Source organism: Phyllobates terribilis, unplaced genomic scaffold (genome assembly GCF_046119375.1).
Source record: "Phyllobates terribilis strain yellow unplaced genomic scaffold, ASM4611937v1 Scaffold_5__5_contigs__length_657084704, whole genome shotgun sequence".
Lineage (NCBI taxonomy): Eukaryota > Metazoa > Chordata > Amphibia > Anura > Dendrobatidae > Phyllobates > Phyllobates terribilis.
The window spans coordinates 260,936,064-260,962,884 of NW_027362765.1; the positions used below are offsets into that span (position 1 = coordinate 260,936,064).

The following is a 26,821-nucleotide window of genomic DNA, read 5'->3' on the forward strand; positions in this document are numbered from 1 at the left end:
ACTGAGGTAGAATCTTATCAGTAGCAATTGTCATCTTCTATGTAGCGGAGAGGTGGGATGAGGAGCTACAAGCTGGGTTCCTGTCTCTTCTCCCCTCTCATCTGTATGAAATCTTACTGAACTGCCATCTCCTATCTCAGTAATGTAAAAGTCTGTCTTCACTGAAAACAGATTTTACCTGTGAATTGAGAATTTTCAGAATGAATGATCAGTCCTGGTGAAGAAATAAGTACATTTCTCTGATTTAAATATATTACCAAGTTTCTTATTTTCATGTTTACTATAGATTTATGAAATCAAAATGTAAACAATGGTTTCACTTTAATTTTGCTCAATATTAAGTGATAAAAATTAATATAAAACAATAATAATTGAGCAGAATTAAGATTGGCATTTTGGTTTGGCCCTTCACAAAAGTTATGGTCTCTCATGTGGCCCCTTGGGAAAATTTAATTGCCTACACATTATTCATGTTCTCACATGACTTAAAAACAAGCAACCCTTATACAAACCCGCACCAAAAACAGATCAGAAAGGGAGAATGCATCAAGAAACTCAAACAGGACAGATTGCGATAGTTTACTTTGGGACGGACACCTTTGAGGAATATGGGGCAAAAAAAGTAGCGTTTCTGCATGTGGCAACATAGCCTTAATGTAAAACTATTACACTGGGAAAATGAAACCTTAAACTTTTAGAATAGAGAAATGTATCCTGAAATTGGTTGTTAAAAAGAAGTCCTAAACTAGCTGCTGTACAGATAGTAATCTACATCTTGTATCTTAGTACCACTGACCGTTCATATGAGGACAAAGGTGTAGATTTTGTTGCAAGAAAAGCAAAGAAAATGAAGCTGAAAGTACAAGAACTGGACAGTGTTCAGACTGTGGAAGCGGAATCTAGTGGAAAACAGAAGTTGAAGATTCAGGGAGAAAATTCTGGTAATATGAAGTTACTATTTAAATGGGATTCTGAGTTCAGATTACACAAAGGACAACATCTTCTTGACATTTGTTCTCCCCTTGTTTGTGTTGGTTTCATCTGGGTATTTTGGTTTTCTCCTACACTCTGAAGACCTAGTGATGGGGAATTTAGGTTGTAAGCCTCAGTGGGACAGTAATATCAACGTATGTAAGGCTATGTGCACACGATGCGGATTTAATCCGCCGCGAAAATGCATTAAAATCATTTGTAATAGGTCTGCCATGTACTGCAATGCAAATCCACATGTGCTGTGCACATCATATGGAAATTTCCACTGTGGATTCGCATTGCGGTAAAAACCGCAGCAAGTTTCTAATTCTAGTGCGATTCCGCTGCAAAATCGCCACCATTGACTTGCATTAGACCACATAAGATCTTATGCGATTTAATGCGCGGATGGTAGTCCAAACTCAAAATCACTTGGAAAAGTGCTTGAAAATACTCCTGCTTAAAACGCATCTCCCTGGCAGAAAAAAACGCATGTCAATTCTGCATGCGTCTTTTCTGCCAGGGAGAGGAAAAAACGCATGCGGATTTTGGTGGGAATTTCCGCATTGTGTGCACATAGCCTAAAACACGGCAGAATGTCAGCGCTGTACAGCAAGCATAAGAACTGTAGCTTGCTTACCAGCTGCATGTATTGAACTATCACAAATGCTTCGCCTATAAGGGAGTTTCTTTAAATAGAACTTGTCACCAGATTTCCACAATATAAGCTAGAGCCATCACCTTTAACCGGTCTATTACCAGTCCATCAACCTGTAGATAAGTCCCCAACTCCCCCTGCACATCTCAACAAATGTCTTTTAAAAGTCTCCCACACCACATTCTAATCGGCAAAAATGGCGTAAAGTTGTGGATAATCTACGCTGCTGATCAGTAATGTAAATCCAAATTACAGGATAATGGTATTTTGTTGTTTTTTTCTTGTTTGTTTGTTTTTAATGGGTTTTAGTCGACTCGTTTCAAATTTATTCCAAAATTTTTCTTCAGGACATAACCATATGGTTATGTCTTGAAGTTTGGCATTACTTCGAAACGCGTCAACTAAAGCCAATAAAAAAACGCAATTCCATTATCCTGTAATTTGGATTTACATTACTGATCAGCGGCGCAGAAAATCCACAACTTTACTCAATTTTCGCTTATTGCTGATCGGAAGACCCTGTGGATCTGCAGCAGCTGAATTTCTATGTCTTTACATGGCTGTGTGATCACAATCTTACCAGGTTAGCATAACCTTATTTATTTATTTTACTTGGATAAAACCCTATCTGCGCTATTTTGCTTTTCTATATTCTAATCAACACAGTCTAGTCCAATAGGCGCATTCCCATAGATTGCTAGTCTTCCTAAATTCTGTTTTCATTGGGGAAAGGGGAAAAAACTGCTTGCATAAGGCTTATCTCCAGCAGTAACAAAGGATCCGGGATATGTTAAAAACCGGTCCATTCGTTGTCTCCCTACACCTCCATAAAGCTAAAACTGTTACCCAGTCCTGCTGATTTTCATCTAGAGCAGAGATGTCAAACTCAAACACAGAGGGCCAAAATGAAACTTGGACAGTCGCAGGTCAACCAGTATACAGTATAGTCCTCCATACAGAATAATGGGTCCCACATAGTCCTCCATACAGAATAATACATACACACCACACACACAGTCCTCCATACAAAATAATGCACCCCCCCCAGACACAGTCCTCCATACTGAATAATGCCCCCCCCACAGTTCTCCATACTGAATAATGGCCCCCCCACAGTCCTCCATACAGAATAATGCCCCCCAACACACCGTCCTCCATACAGAATAATGCCACCCAACACACCGTCCTCCATACAGAATAATGCCCCCTCAGTCCTCCATACAGTTTAATGCCCCCCCCCACAGTTCTCCATACAGAATAATGCCCCCCCATAGTTCTCCATACAGAATAATGCCCCCCCCACAGTTCTCCATACAGAATAATGCCCCCCCCACAGTTCTCCATACAGAATAATGCCCCCCCCACAGTTCTCCATACAGAATAATGCCCCCCCCACAGTTCTCCATACAGAATAATGCCCCCTCACAGTCCTCCATACAGAATAATGCCCCCCACAGTTCTCCATACAGAATAATGCCCCCCCCACAGTTCTCCATACAGAATAATGCCCCCCCCCCACAGTTCTCCATACAGAATAATGCCCCCCCACAGTCCTCCATACAGAATAATGCCCCCCAACACACACCGTCCTCCATACAGAATAATGCCCCCCAACACACACCGTCCTCCATACAGAATAATGCCCCCCAACACACACCGTCCTCCATACAGAATAATGCCCCCCAACACACACCGTCCTCCATACAGAATAATGCCCCCCCCCACAGTCCTCCATACAGAAGAATGCCCCCCCCCCACAGTCCTCCATACAGAAGAATGCCCCCCCCCAGAGTCCTCCATATAGAATAATGCCCCCCCACAGTCCTCCATACAGAATAATGCCCCCCCCCACAGTCCTCCATACAGAATAATGCCCCCCCCACAGTCCTCCATACAGAATAATGCCCCCCACACACAGTCCTCCATACAGAAGAATGCCCCCCACACACAGTCCTCCATACAGAAGAATGCCCCCCACACACAGTCCTCCATACAGAAGAATGCCCCCCCACACAGTCCTCCATACAGAAGAATGCCCCCCCACACAGTCCTCCATACAGAAGAATGCCCCCCCACACAGTCCTCCATACAGAAGAATGCCCCCCCACAGTCCTCCATACAGAAGAATGCCCCCCCACAGTCCTCCATACAAAATAATGCCCCCCCACAGTCCTCCATATAGAATAATGCCCCCCCACAGTCCTCCATACAGAAGAATGCCCCCCCACACAGTCCTCCATACAGAAGAATGCCCCCCCACACAGTCCTCCATACAGAAGAATGCCCCCCCACACACAGTCCTCCATATAGAATGCCCCCCCCACAGTCCTCCATATAGAATAATGCCCCCCCACAGTCCTCCATATAGAATAATGCCCCCCCACAGTCCTCCATATAGAATAATGCCCCCCCACAGTCCTCCATATAGAATAATGCCCCCCCACAGTCCTCCATACAAAAGAATGCCCCCCCCCGCAGTCCTCCATACAGAATGCCCCCCCCGCAGTCCTCCATACAGAATAATGCCCCCCCCCCACAGTCCTCCATACAGAATAATGCCCCCCCCGCAGTCCTCCATACAAAATAATGCCCCCCCCACAGTCCTCCATACAGAATAATGCCCCCCCCCCACAGTCCTCCATACAGAATAATGCCCCCCAACGCACAGTCCTCCATACAGAATGGCCCCACCACAGTCCTCCATACAGAATAATGCCCCCCCACACACAGTCCTCCATACAGAAGAATGCCCCCCCGCACAGTCCTCCATATAGAATAATGCCCCCCCACACAGTCCTCCATATAGAAGAATGCCCCCCCACAGTCCTCCATATAGAAGAATGCCCCCCCACAGTCCTCCATATAGAATGCCCCCCCCACAGTCCTCCATATAGAAGAATGCCCCCCCCACAGTCCTCCATATAGAAGAATGCCCCCCCACAGTCCTCCATACAGAAGAATGCCCCCCCCACAGTCCTCCATATAGAAGAATGCCCCCCCACAGTCCTCCATACAGAAGAATGCCCCCCCACACAGTCCTCCATACAGAAGAATGCCCCCCCACACAGTCCTCCATACAGAAGAATGCCCCCCCACACAGTCCTCCATACAGAAGAATGCCCCCCCACACACAGTCCTCCATATAGAATGCCCCCCCACACACAGTCCTCCATATAGAATGCCCCCCCACACAGTCCTCCATATAGAATGCCCCCCCACAGTCCTCCATATAGAATAATGCCCCCCCACAGTCCTCCATATAGAATAATGCCCCCCCACAGTCCTCCATACAGAAGAATGCCCCCCCCCCGCAGTCCTCCATACAGAATGCCCCCCCCCGCAGTCCTCCATACAGAATAATGCCCCCCCGCAGTCCTCCATACAAAATAATGCCCCCCCCCACAGTCCTCCATACAGAATAATGCCCCCCCCCACAGTCCTCCATACAGAATAATGCCCCCCAACGCACAGTCCTCCATACAGAATGGCCCCACCACAGTCCTCCATACAGAATAATGCCCCCCCACACACAGTCCTCCATACAGAAGAATGCCCCCCCGCACAGTCCTCCATACAGAAGAATGCCCCCCCCACACAGTCCTCCATATAGAATAATGCCCCCCCCCACAGTCCTCCATATAGAAGAATGCCCCCCCACAGTCCTCCATATAGAAGAATGCCCCCCCACAGTCCTCCATATAGAATGCCCCCCCCACAGTCCTCCATATAGAATGCCCCCCCCACAGTCCTCCATATAGAATAATGCCCCCCAACGCACAGTCCTCCATACAGAATAATGCCCCCCCACGCACAGTCCTCCATACAGAAGAATGCCCCCCACACACAGTCCTCCATACAGAAGAATGCCCCCCACACACACAGTCCTCCATACAGAAGAATGCCCCCCACACACACAGTCCTCCATACAGAAGAATGCCCCCCACGCACACAGTCCTCCATACAGAAGAATGCCCCCCACGCACACAGTCCTCCATACAGAAGAATGCCCCCCACGCACACAGTCCTCCATACAGAAGAATGCCCCCCACGCACACAGTCCTCCATACAGAAGAATGCCCCCCACGCACACAGTCCTCCATACAGAAGAATGCCCCCCACGCACACAGTCCTCCATACAGAAGAATGCCCCCCACGCACACAGTCCTCCATACAGAAGAATGCCCCCCACGCACACAGTCCTCCATACAGAAGAATGCCCCCCACGCACACAGTCCTCCATACAGAAGAATGCCCCCCACGCACACAGTCCTCCATACAGAAGAATGCCCCCCACGCACACAGTCCTCCATACAGAAGAATGCCCCCCACGCACACAGTCCTCCATACAGAAGAATGCCCCCCACGCACACAGTCCTCCATACAGAAGAATGCCCCCCACGCACACAGTCCTCCATACAGAAGAATGCCCCCCACGCACACAGTCCTCCATACAGAAGAATGCCCCCCACGCACACAGTCCTCCATACAGAAGAATGCCCCCCACGCACACAGTCCTCCATACAGAAGAATGCCCCCCACGCACACAGTCCTCCATACAGAAGAATGCCCCCCACGCACACAGTCCTCCATACAGAAGAATGCCCCCCACGCACACAGTCCTCCATACAGAAGAATGCCCCCCACGCACACAGTCCTCCATACAGAAGAATGCCCCCCACGCACACAGTCCTCCATACAGAAGAATGCCCCCCACGCACACAGTCCTCCATACAGAAGAATGCCCCCCACGCACACAGTCCTCCATACAGAAGAATGCCCCCCACGCACACAGTCCTCCATACAGAAGAATGCCCCCCACGCACACAGTCCTCCATACAGAAGAATGCCCCCCACGCACACAGTCCTCCATACAGAAGAATGCCCCCCACGCACACAGTCCTCCATACAGAAGAATGCCCCCCACGCACACAGTCCTCCATACAGAAGAATGCCCCCCACGCACACAGTCCTCCATACAGAAGAATGCCCCCCACGCACACAGTCCTCCATACAGAAGAATGCCCCCCACGCACACAGTCCTCCATACAGAAGAATGCCCCCCACGCACACAGTCCTCCATACAGAAGAATGCCCCCCACGCACACAGTCCTCCATACAGAAGAATGCCCCCCACGCACACAGTCCTCCATACAGAAGAATGCCCCCCACGCACACAGTCCTCCATACAGAAGAATGCCCCCCACGCACACAGTCCTCCATACAGAAGAATGCCCCCCACGCACACAGTCCTCCATACAGAAGAATGCCCCCCACGCACACAGTCCTCCATACAGAAGAATGCCCCCCACGCACACAGTCCTCCATACAGAAGAATGCCCCCCACGCACACAGTCCTCCATACAGAAGAATGCCCCCCACGCACACAGTCCTCCATACAGAAGAATGCCCCCCACGCACACAGTCCTCCATACAGAAGAATGCCCCCCACGCACACAGTCCTCCATACAGAAGAATGCCCCCCACGCACACAGTCCTCCATACAGAAGAATGCCCCCCACGCACACAGTCCTCCATACAGAAGAATGCCCCCCACGCACACAGTCCTCCATACAGAAGAATGCCCCCCACGCACACAGTCCTCCATGCAGAAGAATGCCCCCCACGCACACAGTCCTCCATGCAGAAGAATGCCCCCCACGCACACAGTCCTCCATGCAGAAGAATGCCCCCCACGCACACAGTCCTCCATGCAGAAGAATGCCCCCCACGCACACAGTCCTCCATGCAGAAGAATGCCCCCCACGCACACAGTCCTCCATGCAGAAGAATGCCCCCCACGCACACAGTCCTCCATGCAGAAGAATGCCCCCCACGCACACACACACCTCCATACACACATACACACACCTCCATACAGAATACTGGAGCCCCCCTCAGACCATTGGAGGGCCGGAATATAGTTTTTAAAAAAAACTATGAACAAATTCCTATGCACACTGCACATATCTTATTTTGAAGTAAAAAAAAAAAGCAATACAGGAACAAATACAATATTTAAAATGAACAAGTAAAGATAAATCAACCGGTATTTCAATATGCAGGTAAATGTCCCCAATAGGCAGCATAGGTCCTCAATCGGCAGGCTGTTTCCCCCATATAATGCCCCATGCAGGATGTCACTCCCCCATATAATGCCCCATGCAGGATGTCACTCCCCCATATAATGCCCCATGCAGGATGTCACTCCCCCATATAATGCCCCATGCAGGATGTCACACCCCCATATAATGCCCCATGCAGGATGTCACACCCCCATATAATGCCCCATGCAGGATGTCACACCCCCATATAATGCCCCATGCAGGATGTCACTCCCCCATATAATGCCCCATGCAGGATGTCACTCCCCCATATAATGCCCCATGCAGGATGTCACTCCCCCATATAATGCCCCATGCAGGATGTCACTCCCCCATATAATGCCCCATGCAGGATGTCACTCCCCCATATAATGCCCCATGCAGGATGTCACTCCCCCATATAATGCCCCATGCAGGATGTCACTCCCCCATATAATGCCCCATGCAGGATGTCACTCCCCCATATAATGCCCCATGCAGGATGTCACTCCCCCATATAATGCCCCATGCAGGATGTCACTCCCCCATATAATGCCCCATGCAGGATGTCACTCCCCCATATAATGCCCCATGCAGGATGTCACTCCCCCATATAATGCCCCATGCAGGATGTCACTCCCCCATATAATGCCCCATGCTGGATGTCACTCCCCCATATAATGCCCCATGCTGGATGTCACTCCCCCATATAATGCCCCATGCTGGATGTCACTCCACCATATAATGCCCCATGCTGGATGTCACTCCACCATATAATGCCCCATGCTGGATGTCACTCCACCATATAATGCCCCATGCTGGATGTCACTCCACCATATAATGCCCCATGCTGGATGTCACTGCACCATATAATGCCCCATGCTGGATGTCACTGCACCATATAATGCCCCATGCTGGATGTCACTCCACCATATAATGCCCCATGCTGGCTGTCACTCCACCATATAATGCCCCATGCTGGCTGTCACTCCACCATATAATGCCCCATGCTGGCTGTCACTCCACCATATAATGCCCCATGCTGGCTGTCACTCCACCATATAATGCCCCATGCTGGCTGTCACTCCACCATATAATGCCCCATGCTGGCTGTCACTCCACCATATAATGCCCCATGCTGGCTGTCACTCCACCATATAATGCCCCATGCTGGCTGTCACTCCACCATATAATGCCCCATGCTGGCTGTCACTCCACCATATAATGCCCCATGCTGGATGTCACTCCACCATATAATGCCCCATGCTGGATGTCACTCCACCATATAATGCCCCATGCAGGATGTCACTCCACCATATAATGCCCAATGCAGGATGTCCCTTTCTCCCACCATATAATGCCCCATGCAGGATGTCCCTTTCTCCCACCATATAATGCCCCATGCAGGATGTCCCTTTCTCCCACCATATAATGCCCCATGCAGGATGTCCCTTTCTCCCACCATATAATGCCCCATGCAGGATGTCCCTTTCTCCCACCATATAATGCCCCATGCAGGATGTCCCTTTCTCCCACCATATAATGCCCCATGCAGGATGTCCCTTTCTCCCACCATATAATGCCCCATGCAGGATGTCCCTTTCTCCCACCATATAATGCCCCATGCAGGATGTCCCTTTCTCCCACCATATAATGCCCCATGCAGGATGTCCCTTTCTCCCACCATATAATGCCCCATGCAGGATGTCCCTTTCTCCCACCATATAATGCCCCATGCAGGATGTCCCTTTCTCCCACCATATAATGCCCCATGCAGGATGTCCCTTTCTCCCACCATATAATGCCCCATGCAGGATGTCCCGTTCTCCCACCATATAATGCCCCATGCAGGATGTCCCGTTCTCCCACCATATAATGCCCCATGCAGGATGTCCCGTTCTCCCACCATATAATGCCCCATGCAGGATGTCCCGTTCTCCCACCATATAATGCCCCATGCAGGATGTCCCGTTCTCCCACCATATAATGCCCCATGCAGGATGTCCCGTTCTCCCACCATATAATGCCCCATGCAGGATGTCCCGTTCTCCCACCATATAATGCCCCATGCAGGATGTCCCGTTCTCCCACCATATAATGCCCCATGCAGGATGTCCCGTTCTCCCACCATATAATGCCCCATGCAGGATGTCCCGTTCTCCCACCATATAATGCCCCATGCAGGATGTCCCGTTCTCCCACCATATAATGCCCCATGCAGGATGTCCCGTTCTCCCACCATATAATGCCCCATGCAGGATGTCCCGTTCTCCCACCATATAATGCCCCATGCAGGATGTCCCGTTCTCCCACCATATAATGCCCCATGCAGGATGTCCCGTTCTCCCACCATATAATGCCCCATGCAGGATGTCCCGTTCTCCCACCATATAATGCCCCATGCAGGATGTCCCGTTCTCCCACCATATAATGCCCCATGCAGGATGTCCCGTTCTCCCACCATATAATGCCCCATGCAGGATGTCCCGTTCTCCCACCATATAATGCCCCATGCAGGATGTCCCGTTCTCCCACCATATAATGCCCCATGCAGGATGTCCCGTTCTCCCACCATATAATGCCCCATGCAGGATGTCCCGTTCTCCCACCATATAATGCCCCATGCAGGATGTCCCGTTCTCCCACCATATAATGCCCCATGCAGGATGTCCCGTTCTCCCACCATATAATGCCCCATGCAGGATGTCCCTTTCTCCCACCATATAATGCCCCATGCAGGATGTCCCTTTCTCCCACCATATAATGCCCCATGCAGGATGTCCCTTTCTCCCACCATATAATGCCCCATGCAGGATGTCCCTTTCTCCCACCATATAATGCCCCATGCAGGATGTCCCTTTCTCCCACCATATAATGCCCCATGCAGGATGTCCCTTTCTCCCACCATATAATGCCCCATGCAGGATGTCCCTTTCTCCCACCATATAATGCCCCATGCAGGATGTCCCTTTCTCCCACCATATAATGCCCCATGCAGGATGTCCCTTTCTCCCACCATATAATGCCCCATGCAGGATGTCCCTTTCTCCCACCATATAATGCCCCATGCAGGATGTCCCTTTCTCCCACCATATAATGCCCCATGCAGGATGTCCCTTTCTCCCACCATATAATGCCCCATGCAGGATGTCCCTTTCTCCCACCATATAATGCCCCATGCAGGATGTCCCTTTCTCCCACCATATAATGCCCCATGCAGGATGTCCCTTTCTCCCACCATATAATGCCCCATGCAGGATGTCCCTTTCTCCCACCATATAATGCCCCATGCAAGATTATCACTCCCCTGTCTTTATAATGCCCCATGCAAGATTATCACTCCCCTGTCTTTATAATGCCCCATTCAGGATGTCACCCCCCCCCCCATATAATGCAGGATGTCACCCCTAATATTATGTCCCATGCCTCCATACAGTAAAAAAAAAAATCCAATACTCACCTCCCTCCTTCTCACCTCTTTCAATCTAGGAAAAGTAATCTTGTTTCTTCCCTACTTTAGATTCTGTGTTTGTATGGGACACCCACATCAAAGATGGATATAAACTATTTAATTCAATTAATGGTGCTGAAAAGAAACTTCGCCTAAATTGGGATGGTACGAGGAATTCATCTGTTGTCCAAGAACTATTGAAAAACTCCAGTAATAAAGCCTATGGGACTGAAGGTAAGATGTGGCAGAAAAAGGGACATCATTTTAAACTTGTATATGCAATAACTAAACAAGTGTGAGAAAATGCAATTTACATTTCTATATTGAAGCTGACATGGAGGATATTGGCTAGTGGCATTTTTCCTGCAGTTTGTTGATTACAATGCTCACTATATATTATTTTCTGCCATAGTGCATACTTGGGATGGAGAAGCATCTGCTGTGAGCCAGGATGCTGTGAATTATGCAGAGGAGGCAAAAAGTAGCACCGTTATAGATGAATGGGATGAAGAATTTGACAGAGGAAAGGTAATCAAACTAAGTGTGACTTGAATTTGATATTAAATTTGATTTAAAGGGCTCTGAACAGGTCTCCCATGTCTCCAACCCATCAGCATTTGTATAATCCTTTATATTTACCTTGCCTAACATGCACTTTATCCTGGATAAGACATTAACAGATGTTTTTAAAAAAAAAAAGCATTTTCACACTACGTTTTTTTAATATGCAAATCATTTTTTGACTAGTCGATGAGATGTTTGTTTCTTCAGACTAGTTGTCCAACTCTGCATGTTATGCCCTTGTGGGCGTGGTAACATGATTTGCGAGAGCCGGCGTCTCACGCATGTACCGAGTATCTTTCCTACAAGTCATTGCTCCTCTTAGGCCAGGTATGTCCAGAAGCGAAGATGACTGCTGACGTACACGGAGGAGCCAAAGATCAGTCGCCGATTCACTTATAAGCTCTGTTCTTCTGACGTCGGGTTTCTTTGCTTCTGAACATGTGCAGTACACCCGGCTTCAGAGGCGCAATGACGTGTAGGAAAGAAAGCCGTGCATGAGACGCCAGCTCTTTAAAAATCATGTTCTCACACCTATAGGGGTATAACCTAAAAAGATGGCTGACTAGTCTGGGGAAATAAACGCCCCATTTACTAGTCAAAAGCTTATTTGCATATTAAAAACTAACTTTAAAAATACTTTTTTTTATTTTATTAAACATCTGTTAACTCCTTCACTATCTTGCAATTTTGCGTTTGTTTTTTGCTTACTTTTTCCCCAGAGCCATAACATTTTTATGTTTTCTTCAATATGGCCGTGTGAGTACTTGTTTTTTGCAGGACCAGTTTGAATGACACCATTGATTTTGCCATATAGCGTACTGGAAAATGGGGGAAAAAATTCCAAGTGCGGTGAAATTGCAAAAAAAAAAAAGTGCAATTCTACAATTGTTTTTTTTTGTTTGTTTGTTTTTTTATTTACCATGTTCACTACATGCTGAAACTGACTTAGCAATATGCTTCCCCAAGTCGGTAAGAGTACAGAGATACCAAACATGTATAGGTTCTTTTTTATTTAAGTACCGTATATTCCGGCGTATAAGACGACTTTTGAAGACTGAAAAATCTTCTGTCTAGTCTGGGGTCGTCTTATACGCCGGTAATGCTTTTAAACTTTCAGAAATTGACATGCGGGGATACTCTGGGGGTGTTAATAAGCTGCCGTGGCCGTATCCCTGCCATGTCGGAGTTAATATAAGGTGGAGGGAGTTAAAATACGGCGGCGGTAGGTCCAGACAGTCAGCGCTTCTGTGCTGAAACTGACACATCGCTGCGTATTCCCAGCTCCGGACACAGCGCAGGGCTTCTGTGCCGACAGCTTTCACTTGTCACAGAAGCGCTGCGCTGTGTCCGGAGCTGGGAAGTTCGCATCGCTTCTGTGACAATATATGAAAAGCCGGCAATTCAGCAGCGGCATAAGCCGGCACCCGACAATTTAGAATAGAAAGAATAGAGCTTCACACATAGATTAGATAGATAGAAACATGTCAGTCACATATATATGAAGTACAGTGACAGTATTGCTTACTGTACTTGTCATTTAGTGTAAAGGATTTATTAAAACAAATAATAGTGTTTTCATGCACCGTCTCTTTAAAAAAGCCGGCCGGCAATTCAGCATCTGTACCCGACAATTTATAACAGACAGAATAGAGCTTCACACATAGATTAGATAGATAGAAACATGTCAGTCACATATATATATGAAGTACAGTGATAGTGTTGGTTACTGTACTTGTCATTTAGTATTAAAATAAAGGATTTATTATTAAAAAAATTGGCGTGGGGTTCCCCTTAATTTTAGGCTCTAGTGGAGGTTAAGCAGACAGCTGGGGCAGATGTTTGAAGCCTGGGAAGGGGGTAATACCCACGGAGCTTCCCAGGCTACTAATATCAGCCCCCAGCTGAATACCTAGTCTTTACTAGCTATTAAAATGGGGGACCCCCCAAAAAAAATGACGTGGGGTCCCCCCTAATTTAATAGCTAGCAAAGGCTAGGCAGACAGCTGGGGGCTGATATTAATAGCCCAGGAAGGGAGCCATGAATATTGGCCCCCTCCCAGGCTAGAAACACCAGCCGTCAGCCGCCCCAGAAATGGCGCATCCATAGGATGCGCCAATTCTGGCACTTAGCCTCGCTCTTCCACGCTGCCCTGGTGCGGTGGCAGGGGGTAATAGGGCTGGGGTTGATGTCCGCTTATAATGCCAGCTGACATCAAGCCCAGGTTAGTAATGGAGAGGCGTCTATAAGACACCCCCATTACTAACCCCATAGTCAAAGTTAAAAGAAAACACAAACACCCAGAATAAAGTCCTTTAATTGAAATAAAGACACAATTCTTTATTGTTCTAAATTAAACCATACTTACCATCACGCCCATTCCAGCTGAAGCCAACGATCTCCTGTAATAAAAGAAAAATAATAAACCAACCTCATCCTTACCTTTCCATGGTTCCCAGGACAGCTTCAGCTCTGCTACATCGAGATGACAGGCTGGACCGCAGCAGAACGCTGCCATCCAGCCTGTCATCCCGCAGACACTGAGAAGCGCAGGCATGCTTGCGCTCCTCAGTGTCTCGCTGTGACGGCATCCAGATGAGCCGACAATGAACTCAGCTCACCTCCTGGACGTCCGTCACTGACAGCGTGGGAAACTTCTACTGCGCATGCGGGGAGCAGGAGAATTTTCCCACGCTGTCAGTGACTTGCATGAGGTGAGCCGAGTTCATTGGACATGATCTCGGCTCATCTGGATGCCGTCACAGTCAGACACTGAGGAGCACAAGCATGCCTGCGCTTCTCAGTGTCTGCCGCATGGCAAGCTGAACGGCAGCGTTCTGCTGCGGTGCAGCCTGTCATGTGAATGTAGCAGAGCTGGACCGGTCCTGGGAACCATGGAAAGGTAAGGATGAGGTTGCTTTATTATTTTACTTTTATTGCAGGAGATCGTTGGCTTCAGCTGGAATGGGCGTGATGGTAAGTATGGTTTAATTTAGAACATTAAAAAATTGTGTCTTTATTTCAATTAAAGGACTTTATTCTGGGTGTTGTGTTTTTTTTAATTACTTTACTAGAAATTCATGGTGGTCATGTCTAATATTGGCGTGACCCCATGAATTTCGGGCTTAGGGCCAGCTGATAATGCCAAGCTGGCCCTAACCCCTTTATTACCCAGTGAGCCACCGCACCAGGGCCCTGGATGAGTTGGGTACAGCGCCAGAAGATGGCGCTTCTATGAACGCGCCATTTTCCGGGGTGGCTGCGGACTGCAATTTGCAGCGGGGGGGGCCCAGAAAGCTTGGGTCTCCCTGCGCTGCAGATTCCAGCCCCCAGCTGCCTAGTTGTACCTGGCTGGACACAAAAATAGGGCGAAGCCCCACGTCTTTTTTTTTTAATTATTTCATGAAATAATTAAAAAAAAAAGGGCTTCCCTATATTGTTGTGTCCGGCCAGGTACAAATAGGCAGCTGGTGGTTGGGGGCAGCCCGTTCCTGCCTGCTGTACCTGGCTGGACACAAAAATATGGCGAAGCCCACGTCAACATTTTTGGGAAAAATTAATTACAAAATTAATAATAATTTAGGGACTGCATCTTTATTAACCCCTCAATTGTCATTTAGTGTTAAAATAAAGGATTTTTTAAAAAGAAAATTGGCGTGGGATCCACCATCATTATAGTCTCTAGCGGAGGTTAAGCAGACGGCTGGGGCAGATGTTTGAAGTCTGGGAAGGGGGTAATACCCACAGAGCTTCCCAGGCTACTAATATCAGCCCCCAGCTGAATACCTAGCCTTTACTAGCTATTAGAATGGGGGACCCCCCCAAGAAATGACGTGGGGTCCCCCCTATTTTAATATGTTTATGAGTGACAGTTTTCCTGCTATATACCTGCATGTCATAAGAATTTAAATTAAAAAAGGACCATGTTAAATTCAAATCAGTTTTTTTTTAATTTTTACCGGTGTTTGGTATGCGTTGGAAAAGGGGTAGTCTTATACGGTGAATATATCCTAAACTCTATATTTTAACAGGAAAGTAGGGGGGTCGTCTTATACACCAGGTCGTCTTATACGCCGGAATATACGGTAGTGAAAAAAAAAATTTGACGTTTGTAAGAAAACAAAATTTGCTTATGTCACTATTTCCCGACACCCGTAGTGTCGTCTTTTCATCATCTGGGGCTGGGTGAGAGATGTGCTGCGTGCCGAGCTGTCGACTTTTGTCGTTAACGCTGTTTGCCTAACTAATTTACTTTTGATTTTCTGAACGCAGTGAAAGCAAATATGTGTTTGGGGTTTTTTTTATTAATTTTATTTAGAATGGGACAAAAGGGTGGGGGAATTTTGAACTTTTTGGGGCTTTTTTTAATATTTAAACATGTATTTAATTTTTTTTTTTTTTTTACTGGATTGAATAATCCCCTTAGGAGACTTGAAGCTGTGATAATCACCTGTGCTACACGTAGCTGGCACTCATAGGAGATTCACAGTGACAGGCAAGGGGGTCTTCTGCTGACCCCCAGCTGTCATGATAGCCCATTTGCGCCCTGAGAACACATGGCAGGGTGGGACTTGTGACGCGCTTCCAGCCAGTGCGTGTTAAATGCCGCTGTCGATGATTGAGGCTATGTGCCCACGTTGCGGAAATGAAGCATATTTTTTACGCTTCTCCCTGGCAGGAAAAATGCATGCGGATTTTACATGCGGTTTTCCCTCCAGGTAGAAGCATTTGTGAAGCGTCTTTGCATGCATTTCTGCATGCGGGTTATCAAGCGCTTTTCCAGGCGATTTTAGCATCACTTGGAAAAGTGCTTGACAACTTGTTCACACTATATAAATCCATGCAACCAGCATGGATTTATAGTAGTGTGACCAAGTTAGTTAAAAAAAAGAATAAGAATGGTGAAAAATAAAAAAAACTAAATCTTATACTCACCTTCCGATGTCTTCCCGGTGTTTTGTCTGCTCCGTCCGGTGTCTTGCACTGCTTGCGGGGGTGTGAAGGACCTGCGGTGACGTCATTGAGCCATGTGATTGGTCACATGACGCGGTGACGTCATGGCAGGTCCTTCACATCAACGCAAACACTGCAAGACGCCGGACGGAGCAGACAAAACACCGGGAAGACATCGGAAGGTGAGTATAAGATTTAGTTTTTATTTTAAATTCTTTTTTTACAGTTTCTATGGTACCCAGGTCTGGATGAGAGTCTTCTCTCCTCCAGACTTGGGTACCATCCGCACATTGAACCGTGTGATATCCACATGTGCAGATGCGGATATCACGCGGTCCAATGCAAGTCAATGGTGGCGATTACGCTGCGTGTCTGTAGAAAAATCCGCAGCATGGGCATTGAAAGTGCGGCTTGTCATTGGGGACCATGGGGGGCGGATTACCAAGCGTTTACGCTGCGGAAATTCCGCAGCATAAACACTTGTAAAACTCTACGTGGGCACACAGCCTGACTGTTAGAGGCACATGACAGCTGATCCGATTAGCTGTCAGGTGCAGGGGAAGATGCGGGCTCAGCGTCAGAGCCTGCATCAAAGGCAGGGACATGACCTTGGACATACCTATACGTCAAAGGTCGTGAAGGGGTTAATGTGTTATCCAGGATAAATGGCTTGTTAGGCAGGCTATTTATAAAGGAATATTCAAATGCTGGTGGGTTGGAGGGCATGGGGACCTGTCAGTTTCCCTTTAATTATAAGCCCTTTAAAGGGGTTGTATTTAGGCTAGAGTGACTGCAGACTTGTGAATCCACACATTGCGAGCTGTGAGAATTCTTCGGGAGCGGACGGTCATGTTACTGCAAGTACGCGATTTGCATGTTTCCGGCCACATTCCGACTAGACTGTGTCCAGCCTTGTTCAATTCACTTGCATTGATCGAGGCCACACCTATCTAGTAAGCACGTGACTGCATGTATACAAATCACATACTTGTGGTCAGACTCCTGGCGGTGGCACCAGAGAATCCTCACTCCGTGCATACGATTCATGTCGATTTCCCTACCCCACAAACACCCAGCGATGGTACTGATTGGTTTCGATGGCCGCCAGAAGCCTACTAATTTCTACTATAGACTATAATATTGATGTATTGCAGTTTATAGTAGAAGGGAAGAGTAGTGACAAAAAATAGTGAGCCATGCCTTAGTAGTACATGAGATCACCCCTTTACCTCTCACAGCTAAGTAAGGATATCTTTTATATACACGGAAAAAGTAATCGGAAAAGATGTCACTCTTGCTTATGTATCTACTTTTTTTTCAGATTAAAAAGATCAAAATTCGACGCGACAAATGGAGAATAAAAAATGGTTTTCAGTCTCTGCAGAGCCGACGTAACTTCTGGTCAGTCACTCACTCCCGACAGTTCTCTGTGATGCCATACAAGTACTGATGACAATATGGGAGTTTCACATAATTTCTGGAAGATTATCAGTAATAAAATAACTGGTCGAGAACTGTGTGCTGTGTAATGGCTGTTGTCAGACCCGACGGATTCTGCACCGCACAGTCTTTACAATACAAGAAAATTGCAATGAAAGCTTAATGACACGATGGTATGGGATAAGAGAAAATGGGGATTTACCGCAGCAAGAGGACAAATCATCCAGAAGCAATATTTTCCAGTCCCTGTACACGAGGTACTAAGCATACTCTTATCCATCATGCCATGTAGCGTGATCAGTTAAGGGCTGTATTCACACCACGTTTAGTGTGTACACCCCACAAAACTTTGTTGAGTGCATCTGTGTGTTGTACAAGTGCATACATCTGGCATTGGTTATAATTGTTAATTAAAAAAAAAAAAAAGTAAAGTTGCATACCTGCAAGACGTATTCTAAGGCTATGTGCACACGTTTTTTCCTGTGGAATTGCCATGCGGTTTTTCCAATGCATTGTTTTGGAAAAACGCACAAAGAATGGACATGCTGCTTCTTTTTCTGCACATGAAAATCAGTCAGGAAAAATCCTGATCACATGCACAGAACTTGCAAAGTGTCATAGGAAACCATGGGATAAGGTATGCAATGCGTTTTTGGCCCATTTCTGCACGGAAAAAAACGCTCTGTGTGCGCATAGCCTAAAAGTACTAGAAAACATATATGTTGGCTAGGTTTAACAATGGGAAATGAAAGTGCACGCTCCAAGGATAATGTATATGTCAGCAATTTCCCCCCACCCAATGAACCCTTAAAGGGAAAGTGTTATTAAAAAATGACTTATTGTTCAAATCAAAAATTTATCTTTTAAATATATATATTTTTTTAATCATTAGTGATATTTTTTTTATTCTGTGTATAAAATGGTCACAGTCACCACCTCCTTCTCTGAATAGTGACCTCGGCACAGGTCACAGAGCATGCTTAGAGAAAACTCATCACAGTCAATGAGCATCTGTAGTCGACAGGTTTTTATTGTCCAAGTAATAACTGCAGAAGCATATGTCTAAGTATTGTTAAATAGAAGCCATCTTGCCTAAAATGCTGTTTGGTACAGAGAATAGATGTAAAAAGTCTATCAAAAAAAAGATTAGTAAGAAAAAAGAAGCAGATACTGATTTATTAGTAAAAAAAAATATGGTTGGTTCGTTCCCTTTAAATCCCAGAGTCGTTCTGACCTTTCTGGTTAAGTGCTTCTAAGAATCAGAATTAAACCCATTCCCTGGTGCTATAATACTCCAGAATGGGTTATAAGACCCCCCGTCCAGTATCAAGTAATCCTATTTTTTCATAACTTTTGAGGTCTCCTCACCATAGGTATATGTATGCATGTATGTCCTATCGGGGAATGTGGGTCTACCTGTATCAGCCAGAGCAGAGAGCTCCAAAGTAAAAGCTGCTTCCGTACTGATGGCCATTTGTCCTACTATGTATTACATGTACACCTATTCACTTAAATTGTGGACATGTAATGCTACATTTCTCCACCATGAACTGTGTGACTGGATGAAACTGTGGAATAAGGAGGTGGATTTGTCTAGTTTGATCCAATGGATGGATGAAACGTTCCTTGGTGATTTCTGCTGATCACTGGGGGTTCCAGGAGCAGGACGCCTGGTTTAATGTATAGTGTTTGTTCATTGCATTTCAGTGTACCTACAAGGTATGTTGCAAGAGAATGTTAGATGTCTGTAAAAGAATATTGATTTCTTTTTATACATTAGAATTCTTTATCTTTTTTATATTGGTATATGTTCCATATACAAAAATACATTGCTATGCTTTTACATGCAAAAAAATGAATCTAAAATGTAAAAAGTAATATTTTATTAAATTCATGCTAAGGATAGAAGAGGTCCACTCTTGTAAAACATGAGGCATTTTCTATCTTTACCAGATACTGGAATGTATGTGCACAAAGTGTAGAGCTCAGTGTTTTGTTTCTGAATGTGCAACTGTTTGTATAGGAACATTTTGTGTAAGGGTACAGATCTAAAATGAACACTCCAGCGGAAGTGTGTCCTGTGGAGTTGGTAAGCCAAACCTGCGGCTCCTCAATTTCCATGACTCCGACTCCCTCATACATGGCTCATGTTTAAGTGATGCATTTACTGTAGCACAGATTCATCTCCGCTAAAAGTCTAGACTCTTAGATCAGGAATAGGACAGACATTTATAGGACATTTCATAACTTTTCCAAATTCTTATGAAAAAATATCCCCCACAAACTGCATTGAACTACTGCACCCAATTTATTATATATTTTAGGAGTCGGGAGTTGGTCCATTTTATACCGACTCAGACTCCACAGCCCTGCTGTGGATTCCACCTTTTTTTTTTTTTTTTTAACTGTGTGTGGATGAACATTGCTAAATTGTCATTCACTTTGCTGGTTTGGTAATAAAATTCAGATTTTCTGTCCAAAACTTCTAGGTGGAAAATCTGCAGTGTATCAGTCCTATGTGATCGAACCTTAAAAGGAATGTGCCATTAGAAAATGACCTATTTGTTTAAATCAAGTTTTTGTAAAAATATATATATATTTTTTTTTTTTTTTTGCCATATCACAATCTTTCTTAAAAATAGAAATCTTGCAATATTCACACTGACCACTTGGGCATCTGTAGCGTATCTGCACGCAACCTCCTTTTTTTTTTTTTTTTTGTTAGGCGGATACGCTCTGTAACCCACCTGCAAAAGCACTTATTGTTTAAAAATGATGAATGTGCACTGCAGTGTAAAAAAAATAAATAAATAAATAAAATGAACCCCGACCTGCTGTGCATATGTTCAGTCATTTAAGCTTCTTTTAATTGCTTTACATTTGTAAAGACATAAAGCGTTTAAAATAAGCAACCTGACCATCCTTTTGGGGGCTTACGATTGAAAGCCACTCACTATTTTTTACATACAAGTGAAAATGCCTGCAAAAAACAACCATAAACGCGCCAAAAAAGAGGTGACAGGGAAAAACACCGCCAGCATTTTCCTGACGTTTTTTTCTGCTTCAAAACTCTGCGAGTACACTGGCGTGTAAAACGCATTATGTGCACATGCCCTTATGTTCAAACTACCTGTTTTTTTTTTCATGAAATGAACATGTAAATTGGCAGCAGTGAACAGACTCTGACCTTATATTTTGTATGAAAGCATCTACTGAACACGTGCAGAGGTTATTGTGACTGGGGATGAGGGTTGGCTGTGACCTCGCTTATTGAGAATGGTGGATGCTATGTTATCAGCAGTGTGCAGAGGTGTTACCTGTTATTGTAATCCTGTCTCTGATGATAAGGAGCCTGTTGAAAACGCTTCCTGAAAGGACTGGAAGTAAGTATAAAAAACCCAATGTGCACTCTGAAAAATGCACTATTACTAGTTATTTTATATTTTTTATTTTTTTTTTTAATAAAAAAAAATAATGTGGGCAATGTTTTTTTTTTTTCATAACACATGTAACAAAACTTATTTAAATGGGTCATTTTCTAATGATACACTCACTTTAAAGCTTAAGGAAAGGGCAATAAAACCACTTCTTTCCTGAGGACTATGATCTGACATATTAAAATGAATCCTATCCAATTCTCATTTATGAACGCTATAGTTTCTGTTAAAATACCTGTCCAGCACTGTTTCACCTAAAGATTACATGCATGAATGCCATTGATCTGCTTCTTAAGGAGGATAGCTAAACACAGACATTGTTCTAGTGATTGTCGGAGGTCATATCTTTTTGCCACCAAATTGGCAGCCGCTCTAAGAAGCACCATATCACTTGGACTCCACACATTGAAACCCTTGCAGTGATGGGAAAAATCGACTAGCATTAGACATTAGTGGCATATCCCAGTGATATGCCACCAAAGTTTGTGACAACAGTATTTTGTGCCAAGCACAGTTGTCTTTTCTCTAACTTTACACACAGGCTTATCTAGCCTTGGCCTACCTGCCAACAGACTGCACATTTTCTAATTTTGTGTGTTTAGTATGTGTAGGACAAGATATTCACAAGCATGATGTATTTGTCAGTGCTGCAGGGGGATAAACGGTCTAAACATGGTTAGAAAATGCCATGTTTGCTGCCATAGCTTTATTTCATAGCTGTTTGGGGGATGAATCTGGCACAGTCCTTTATCCGTTAAGTCTTACTGCTCTGATAGTTGGCTATGACTTCCTAATAAAGTGTCTATATTTTTTACTTTTTTTTTTTTTTTTTTTTAACACCGAATGTGCAAAATGACTATACTAATATGTTCACAATCATATTGTGAAGATTTCCAATGATTGTGTACTTCTAATGGTTTTTGTCTTTCAGCTTTATCCGAAGAACCACTGTTTTTTCTCTTTTGAAATAATGTGAATTCTAATTTCTGATCAAAAATAAAATAAAATATAATGTGTCCCTTTTATTCATCAAAGGGGAGATGTTCTCATGTTTGCAATGTGTTTTTTGCATCTCTTTTGTACTGCACTATTGTTCAGGTAAACAGTTTTATTGTTAATGCATCCCCTGGTTCTTCCTAGGTATCATACATACTGTAAGGCACAGCACATATGTATAAATACAAATAAATATTCAAGTATATGGATTGGTGTTGTCTTTTGTATATAATAGTCACAGCAGCTTGCACCTGTTCACACTTGATTTATTATGTTAGGAGGTGCTGGTCAGTTTTTCATAGTAGTAAACATTTGGAGGTAGAAAGGTCACCTTGTTGTGGCTGGTTGACACGTACAAACTCGTCAATTTGTGCACTAAATATATTAATTTTATTATATATAATATTCCTTATGGCAGTAATGCAGTCTAAATTTCAGATATTCAATGTTTGCGTAGATCTAGGCACATGGTGTTCTGTACTCTTTTTAGTTTTGTTACATATACACACCCTTATGCGCATTTATTTTAAAGTTAATATGTATAATGGAGAAAACAGGGAAGTGAAACTTTAGTACTATTGCATTGTGGACATTGGGTGGGTGAATGTCAGACACAACAATGCAGGAGATTCTGTTCACAAAGATGCAATGTTGAGACTGTGTATGAGCGTTTCAGGCTACCATACTAGGTGTGGGAGGCAGGGAAAACAAACCTGCCAGTGATTTATTCACCTTGGAGTTTGAAATGGCAGCATAATAGGTGCAGTGGGCAGGGAAAACTATCGGAGCAGTGATTTAGCCCTCTTGAGACTGTATGGGAGTCTCAAGAGGGCACTTTCAAGGCAGAGTGGGTAAGCTGGATACAGTGCTAACAGAGAAACCAGAACACAATGTCTCTTTGGGAATGTAGTCTAGAGGCAACTGAGAGAGTGCCGGCAAGAAGTACAAAACATATCGAACCACCGTCAGGCTGCAGGGGTGCTGAAGCGCGTGGGGTTTGAGGACTCGCTACATGGACTTGCTTTTGAGCCTGGAAAACACCTTTCAGATAAATTACTCAGTCACAGATGTCTTTACCATTTTTTCCCAATCAGATTCCACCACATACTGTCATGCGTCCATAAAATCATCTTTACCACTGATCCATACTTTTAAAGTTTAGAAAGAGCCCAATTGTAATTGACTAGAATGTGTATATACAAAATCCTACCAGAAAAGAGAACTTGCTAAAGTTGCAGCACATGATATTTAATTGGAGTGGTGGAGTACAATGGGGTTGTTGCGCTCCAGAGTAATAGTGATGTCTGTTATCCATGATTTTTTTTTTTCTAATGTAAGTTGAATTTAAAACTTCTAATTACTTTTTTTTTTGTGCAGGGGAACAGCAATTAGACCGACAAAACCATGCCACTCATTGTGATGGTATGATGGCAACAGAGACTCCATCTGGGCTTACACTTAGGCCAGGGCCCCACAATCAGTATTTGGTCAGTATTCAGTATTTTTTCTTAGGCGTGGGAGCCAAAACCAGGTGTGAAACAATTAGAGAAAAGGTATGATAGAAACAAGTCACCAATTCTGCATTGATCACCCACTCCTTGTTTTGGCTCCCACTCCTGAGAAAAAATACTGATAGTGGAGCCTTGGCCTTAAAGGGATTGTTCACTACTTTTAATATTGATCAACTATCCTTAGGGATAGGTCATCAATATCAGATCAGTGTGGGTGTGACACCCAGTTCCCCCACGGTCACTATACTTACAGTTGATGGAGCTGTACTGTTCTGCTCCGCAACTGATTACATCTGGCCGCTGCTGGCACTGGGAACAGCTGATTGATGGGTGCGCCTTATGTCTCACCCCAACCGATCTGATATTGATTCATATTGATGACGTATCCTCAAAATAGGTCAAGTGTACTACCTCTTTAACCACTTCGCACCAGAGCCTGTTTTTACCTTCGTGACCGGGCCAATTTTTTCAATTCTGACCACTGTCACTTTATGAAGTAATTACTCTGGAACGCTTCAACATATTCCCCTGATTCTGAGATTGTTTTTTCGTGACATATTGTACTTCATGATACTGGTAAAATTTCTTCGATATAACTTGCGTTTATTTGTGAAAAAATCTGAAATTTGGCGAAAATTGTGAAAATTTTGCAATTTTCTAACTTTGTATTTTCATGCCCTTAAATCAGAGAGATGTCACACAAAATAGTTAATAAATAACATTTCCCACATGTCTACTTTACATCAGCACAATTTTGGAACCAAAATTTTTTTTTGTTAGGGAGCTATAAGGGTTAAAAGTTGACCAGCGATTTCTCATTTTTCCAACAAAATTTACAAAAACATTTTTTTTTAGGGACCACATCATATTTGAAGTCACTTTGAGGGGTCTTTATGACAGAAAATACCAAAAAGTGACACCATTCTAAAAACTGCACCCCTCAAGGTGCTCAAAACCACATTCAAGAACTTTATTAACCCTTCAGGTGCTTCACAGGAATTTTTGGAATGTGGAAGAAAAAAATGAACATTTAACTTTTTTCACAAAAATGTTACTTTAGACCCATTTTTTTCTATTTTCACAGGGGTAACAGGAAAAAATGGACCCCAAATTTTTTTGTGCAATTTCTCTTGAGCGTGCTGATACCCCATATGTGAGGGAAAACCACTGTTTGGGCGCACTGCAGGGTTCGGAAGGGAAGGAGCGCCATTAGACTTTTTGAATATAAAATTTGTCTGAATAATTAGCAGACGCCATGTTGCATTTGGGGAGCCCCTGATGTGCCTAAACAGTGGAAACCCCCCACAAGTGACACCATTTTGGAAACTAGACCCCTTAGGGAACTTATCTAGATGTGTGGTGAGCACCTTGAACCCCAAGGTGCTTCACAGAAGTTTATAATATTGAGCTGTAAAAATAAAATTTTCACATTTTTCCCACAAAAAACGTTTTTCATCCCTTAATTTTGCATTATCATAAGGGTAATAGGAAAAATTGCACCATGAAATTTGTTGTGCAATTTCTCCTGAACACGCTGATACCCCATATGTGGAGGCAAACCACTGTTTGGGCGCACGGCAGGGTTTGAAAGGGAAGGAGCGCCATTTGACTTTTTGAATGTAAAATTTGTTTGAATAATTAGCGGACGCCATGTTGCGTTTGGAGAGCTTCTGAAGTGCCTAAACAGTGGAAACCCCCCACAAGTGACACCATTTTGGAAACTAGACCCCTTAGGGAACTTATCTAGATGTGTGGTGAGCACCTTGAACCCCAAGGTGCTTCACAGAAGTTTATAATATTGAGCTGTAAAAATAAAATTTTCACATTTTTCCCACAAAAACGTTTTTCATCCCTTAATTTTGCATTATCATAAGGGTAATAGGATAAATTGCACCATGAAATTTGTTGTGCAATTTCTCCTGAGTACGCCGATACCCCATATGTGGGGGAAAACCACTGCTTTGGTGTACGGCAGGGTTCGGAAGAGAAAGGAGCGCTATGTTGGCTGGGATAGGTGGCAGACACCATGTCACATTTGAAGAGTCGCTGACATGCCGAAACAGCAGAAACCCCCCCACAAGTGACCCTATTTTGTAAACTACACCTCTCAAGGAATTCATCTAGGGAAGTAGTGAGTATTTTTTAATTTTTAAATTTATACCATTGGACAGTGAAAAAAGCATAATTATATTTTTACCACAAAAAAAATGTTTTACCCTCAGATTTTACATTTTCACACAGGGCAATGGTTAAAAATGGTGCCGAAATGTGTCACACAATTTCTTCTAAAAGTGGCAATACCCCATATGTGGCTGTATTGTACCGCTCAGCCATACGGCGAGATCTGGGGGGACGGAGTGCTATTTGACAATTGGAGAACAAATTATTGTAGAATAGGCATTTGGATTTGGGAGCACAAAATTTTCTGAATTTCTTTTGGGGGGCAAGGGCCATTTCGCTTTTCCAGAGCCTTTCTGCTAGTAGTAACTTGGAAGTCCCTTATATTTTTAACAGATGACAGACCTGAGTGGGGACTAGCTTTTTTTGAGGACTGAGTTGAAGCTTTTATTGGGAACATTTTATGTAACATTTATCCGGCGCTCTAGGCTGAGCACTTACATCGGGGTTTCCATCTAAATTTCCAAGTGATGTAATTCAGATGAAACCCCTGCGGGATACATTCACTGTAATGAGGCAGCAGAGTTACTCTGGACTCCGTCTGGCCTCTGTTTAGCGGTGTCCTTTTTTTCAGAAGTGCACA

General features: G+C 44.5%; 1 protein-coding gene across 1 annotated transcript in view; it reads left to right on the plus strand.

Annotated features, from left to right (window-relative positions):
• The window catches only part of USP36 (ubiquitin specific peptidase 36), a 72,175-nt gene extending 49,778 nt beyond the window's left edge, over positions 1-22,397 (plus strand). Inside the window, exons 16-19 of the mRNA XM_073684098.1 lie at positions 787-941; positions 11,231-11,395; positions 11,574-11,689; positions 17,998-22,397. Coding sequence (XP_073540199.1) covers positions 787-941; positions 11,231-11,395; positions 11,574-11,689; positions 17,998-18,126 — 565 coding nt within the window. The 3' untranslated portion in view covers positions 18,127-22,397. The remainder of the gene's footprint in view (positions 1-786; positions 942-11,230; positions 11,396-11,573; positions 11,690-17,997) is intronic.
• The last annotated feature ends 4,424 nt before the right edge of the window (positions 22,398-26,821 follow it).